The following is a 3,749-nucleotide window of genomic DNA, read 5'->3' as shown; positions in this document are numbered from 1 at the left end:
ATGACCACCAGCCCTTATTTCATGGATTAATCAATGTTCTGCACACCCGAAAGGTGGTATTCAGAGATTACTAGAGCTCTGGAAGTTCCAGAATTTCACAGAGGAAGGAAGCTATATAGAATTAGGACACTCTGTACTAGATTAAACTTCTGACACTGGTCACCCTGATATGACACAGAGTGTGATTTAAAATACCAGGAACAAGGCGAACATTCTTATGCATAAACTGAGATGACAGATGTATTTTAACAGTGTATTTATGCAGACGTAAATAAAAATGAAGCCAGAAGATATTTACGCACATGTAACAAATGGAATATTAATCTTCCCCCACTGGCTCCACACCCCTTAATTCTGCCAATTCTGATAACTAACGTTTGTCTTGAGATTGTCTCCGCTAAGTGACACCGCCTCTTGCAAGGCGACTCACTGCTCCTTTGGGCATTTGGGCGGAAAGAGAATATCCCAGAGTCAGCCCAGTTACGCAGGAGGCCGGGCAGGACGGCCCCGGCAGCGCCTCCTCACTCGACACCCCCTGCGGGGCGGGGTCGCGCCTTCCTTCCGGACCCGGGAAAGATCTGCAGATCTGGGAATTTCCCGCGCCCAGGGGTATGCGAGATTTCCGCCCCGATCATGGATAAAAAGGGTTCGCTGGTCTCAGGGAGCCACAGAGCCCGCTCAGCCAGCTCTCTCGCCAGCTCTCGCTCTCCAGGCACCGCCGCCCCGACACCCCGAGCTGAGCACCATGGCCCGCGCCGCGACCGCCGCCGCCGCCCGCTCCCCTTCGCTCCTCCGGGCCGCGCTGCTGCTGCTGCTCCTGGCCGCCTCCTGCCGGCGCGCAGCTGGTGAGGCTCGGAGCCCTGGGATCTCACGGGAGGGACAGGAGACCGTGGGCGCTCATTGTGGGGACATCTCCACTAACCCAGTCTGTTGTCCCCGCAGGGGCGCCCGTGGTCAATGAACTGCGTTGCCAGTGCTTGCAGACCTTGCAGGGGATTCACTTCAAGAACATTCAGAGTGTGAAGGTGACGCCCCCGGGACCCCACTGCGACCGAACAGAAGTCATGTAAGTGCCTCCTGGAGCTTCTGCTGATGCTACCGTGTCAGCCCCACGGTCCCGATGCCCCGACCCTGACCCCCAGCCCGACCTCCCGCCTCATGTGGATTCTCCCCTCTCTCTGCAGTGCCACTCTCAAGAATGGACAGGAAGCTTGTCTCAACCCCAAAGCCCCCAAGGTTAAGGAAATCATCGATAAGATGCTAAACAAGTGAGTTATGTGAATAGTCATTGGTGACAGATACTGGCATCTGCATCTTGAAAATTATATTATGGAAACCCAGGGTTTAGCTGAAGAAGTGAAAAGTCATTTCACAATTAAATTTGCCATTAGGATCACTAATGTGTGCAGCACTCTCTATGCCCATGCCCACCTCCATTCCCATTTAAATAAATATGGGTAAATGTGTCTTCCTAAAAGATTAAGTAGATTTGGCCAATGATCTAAAATGCTTCCTATGCATTAAGGAACAAACACTGCTTCAGGCTTGAAAAGTGAAACCCCTGGTTTGGGGCAACCTGAACCTCTAAATCTTAGTGGTGAAGAGCAGGGACTTGGCAGTGAACCCTTGCTCAGAATGTAAATCTAGGCCCTACCTTTTATTACTCCTGTAATTCTAGGGAAGGTACTTAATCTCTGAGTCTCAATAATATGGGGAAAATGATAGTAGCTACTTGGTGGGGTTTGCTATGAGGTTTAAGTCATGTCATGAATGTACTTTTTTAGTCTGACATTGTGTTCTTCTGGCTTTTTGAAGTCAGCAGTACAGTTGCGACCACAGGTCCCTAATTCCTAATTAAATAGCATCCAGGAGCGTTGTATTGTCTGCCACACAGGGCAGCAGTGGTATAGGGAGTAACCACTTGGAGCTGCACAGTAGGGTTTCTGAGTCCTAACAGCAACTGTTTTCTCATCACAGGAGAAGCACCAACTGACCCAGAGAGAAGGAGGAAACATCAGTAACTGTAGCATCCGTAGTGAATTTGGAGTGAAAGAAGAGAAACAAATAGTTCCTGGGCCACCTAGACCACGTTTAATGTGTTTTATTTCTTATGAGAGTTCTCCTATTTATTTCCATATGTATTCATTTATTTATTTATTTTTCAAAGCTTGTATAATAATGTTCTATTTAATATTTAAAGATATGGATGTTTGGTAATTAGCTGTGCTGTTATTTAGAAGGGTCTTTTTATGTTAAAGTTAGTTCAGTCCTGACTTATTTAATTTGAAGATGATGCCTTTTTAATGTTTTTTCATTCATTCAACTAATATTTTTGCTTGGGGGGAGGGGCAGGTAACCATACCATGCCATCATCCACTCTGATAAAGGCTGGAGATAAATAGTAGGGGATCCAAGCAAATAGATCACTATTAAGGCAGGGGAATGTTATGTGTGCATCTATTTTTATACCGTTCAGTTGTTATTTATTGAAAGAATATATGGTCAACATTTCTGATGTTGAAGCCAAACAGCGATGTTCTAAATATCCCTTGGACATTTTATGTCTTCCTGGTAAGGCATAATGCCTTGTTTAATGTTAAGTATGCAATGTTTCTCTATGTTTTAGAATAGAGAATTTAAATACTTGTAGATGTATTTTTTAAAATAACATGAAAATAAAGCTTTTTACAAAAATTTCTTGCTTAGAGTTATGTTTTATTTCTTGATCTTTTGTTCCTTAATACTCAAATGCTATAAATTTATAATAGATTGTAGCTCACATCCACTTAATGGCTGCCTCGAGCTGGCATTCTTAGTTTCATTCCTGTTCATGAAGGCACATTTGATGCTTTTTTCAAGGTCCTTGCAGGCCCGCACCTTAAAAATCCCTGTTTTACATAAAATATTCATTTTATTTTAGTATAATCTGTTACTCAATTCCAGCTTTTTAAAAATTTTCAAAAGTTTATGCATATTTTAAAAAGCTCTCATTGAAATTATTTTGTTAAATGGTTTTGCAAACAATTATATATTCTTTTTCCTCTTAATGAAGCTGAAAGCTAAATCATAGAGAAGTGGATTCTTCCTCAAAGCTCAAACAATTTGTGCAATGGGGGACAAAAAATGGTAAAAGCAAGTGGTGGAGTGCTATGCCTGTGTACACTCTAATCGGGAAGGGCTTCATCTTCTGACTGAAATTCATGGAAAGATAACAATCATAAGTGTAATGCTGTTCCAATGCTTCATGGATAGAGTGTTGATTTAAATGTTTCTAAACCTGTAAATTTGAATTTAAATTGCCCCAGGATAACAACAACACAGACACAAAGGCTGTCATGTCATGATAGGGAAAGTGGAAGATCTGAATCATCTGGAAAATAACATATTCTAAATCTAAAAAGGAGGATAGTTTGTGAACAGTTTGTGCTAGGGTGTGTACTTGTTTCTGATTCAGGACCTTTACAGCCTTCGGCAGGAGGAAGATCGTGAGTGCACACCCACCCAGGCTTGTCCTGAGCAGCTGGGTACTCTGAGCCTCCATGTCTTCCCTTGAAAACTAAGTATAACAGTGACCACACATTAAATTTTCTTTTTCAGGATTCCTTTTCCACAAGCCTTCTATAACTCTCTAGCCCCTCTTAGTTTTTCTCTTCTTGCTTATTCAGAAATAACCAACCTTACTTTAGGATAAACTACATTTTTATGCTTTGTATCTTCCTTCACTGAAAATGCATATCATTTCCTTCCAT

At 43.0% G+C, this 3,749-nt stretch overlaps 1 protein-coding gene across 1 annotated transcript; it reads left to right on the top strand.

Annotated features, from left to right (window-relative positions):
• Positions 1-403: 403 nt before the first annotated feature.
• Positions 404-2,470, top strand: LOC107515315 (growth-regulated protein homolog gamma). Its single transcript, XM_016154006.2, has 4 exons — positions 404-845; positions 943-1,066; positions 1,185-1,268; positions 1,978-2,470. Exons 1-4 carry the CDS (start codon positions 746-748, stop codon positions 1,991-1,993), a joined length of 324 nt encoding a protein of 107 aa, XP_016009492.2. The 5' UTR covers positions 404-745; the 3' UTR covers positions 1,994-2,470.
• Positions 2,471-3,749: the final 1,279 nt, after the last annotated feature.

The sequence above is a fragment of the Rousettus aegyptiacus genome, unplaced genomic scaffold, assembly GCF_014176215.1.
Source record: "Rousettus aegyptiacus isolate mRouAeg1 unplaced genomic scaffold, mRouAeg1.p scaffold_m13_p_10, whole genome shotgun sequence".
NCBI classification, from domain to species: domain Eukaryota; kingdom Metazoa; phylum Chordata; class Mammalia; order Chiroptera; family Pteropodidae; genus Rousettus; species Rousettus aegyptiacus.
Note: the sequence above shows the minus strand (reverse complement) of the source record. Positions and strands in the feature narration are given on the sequence as shown.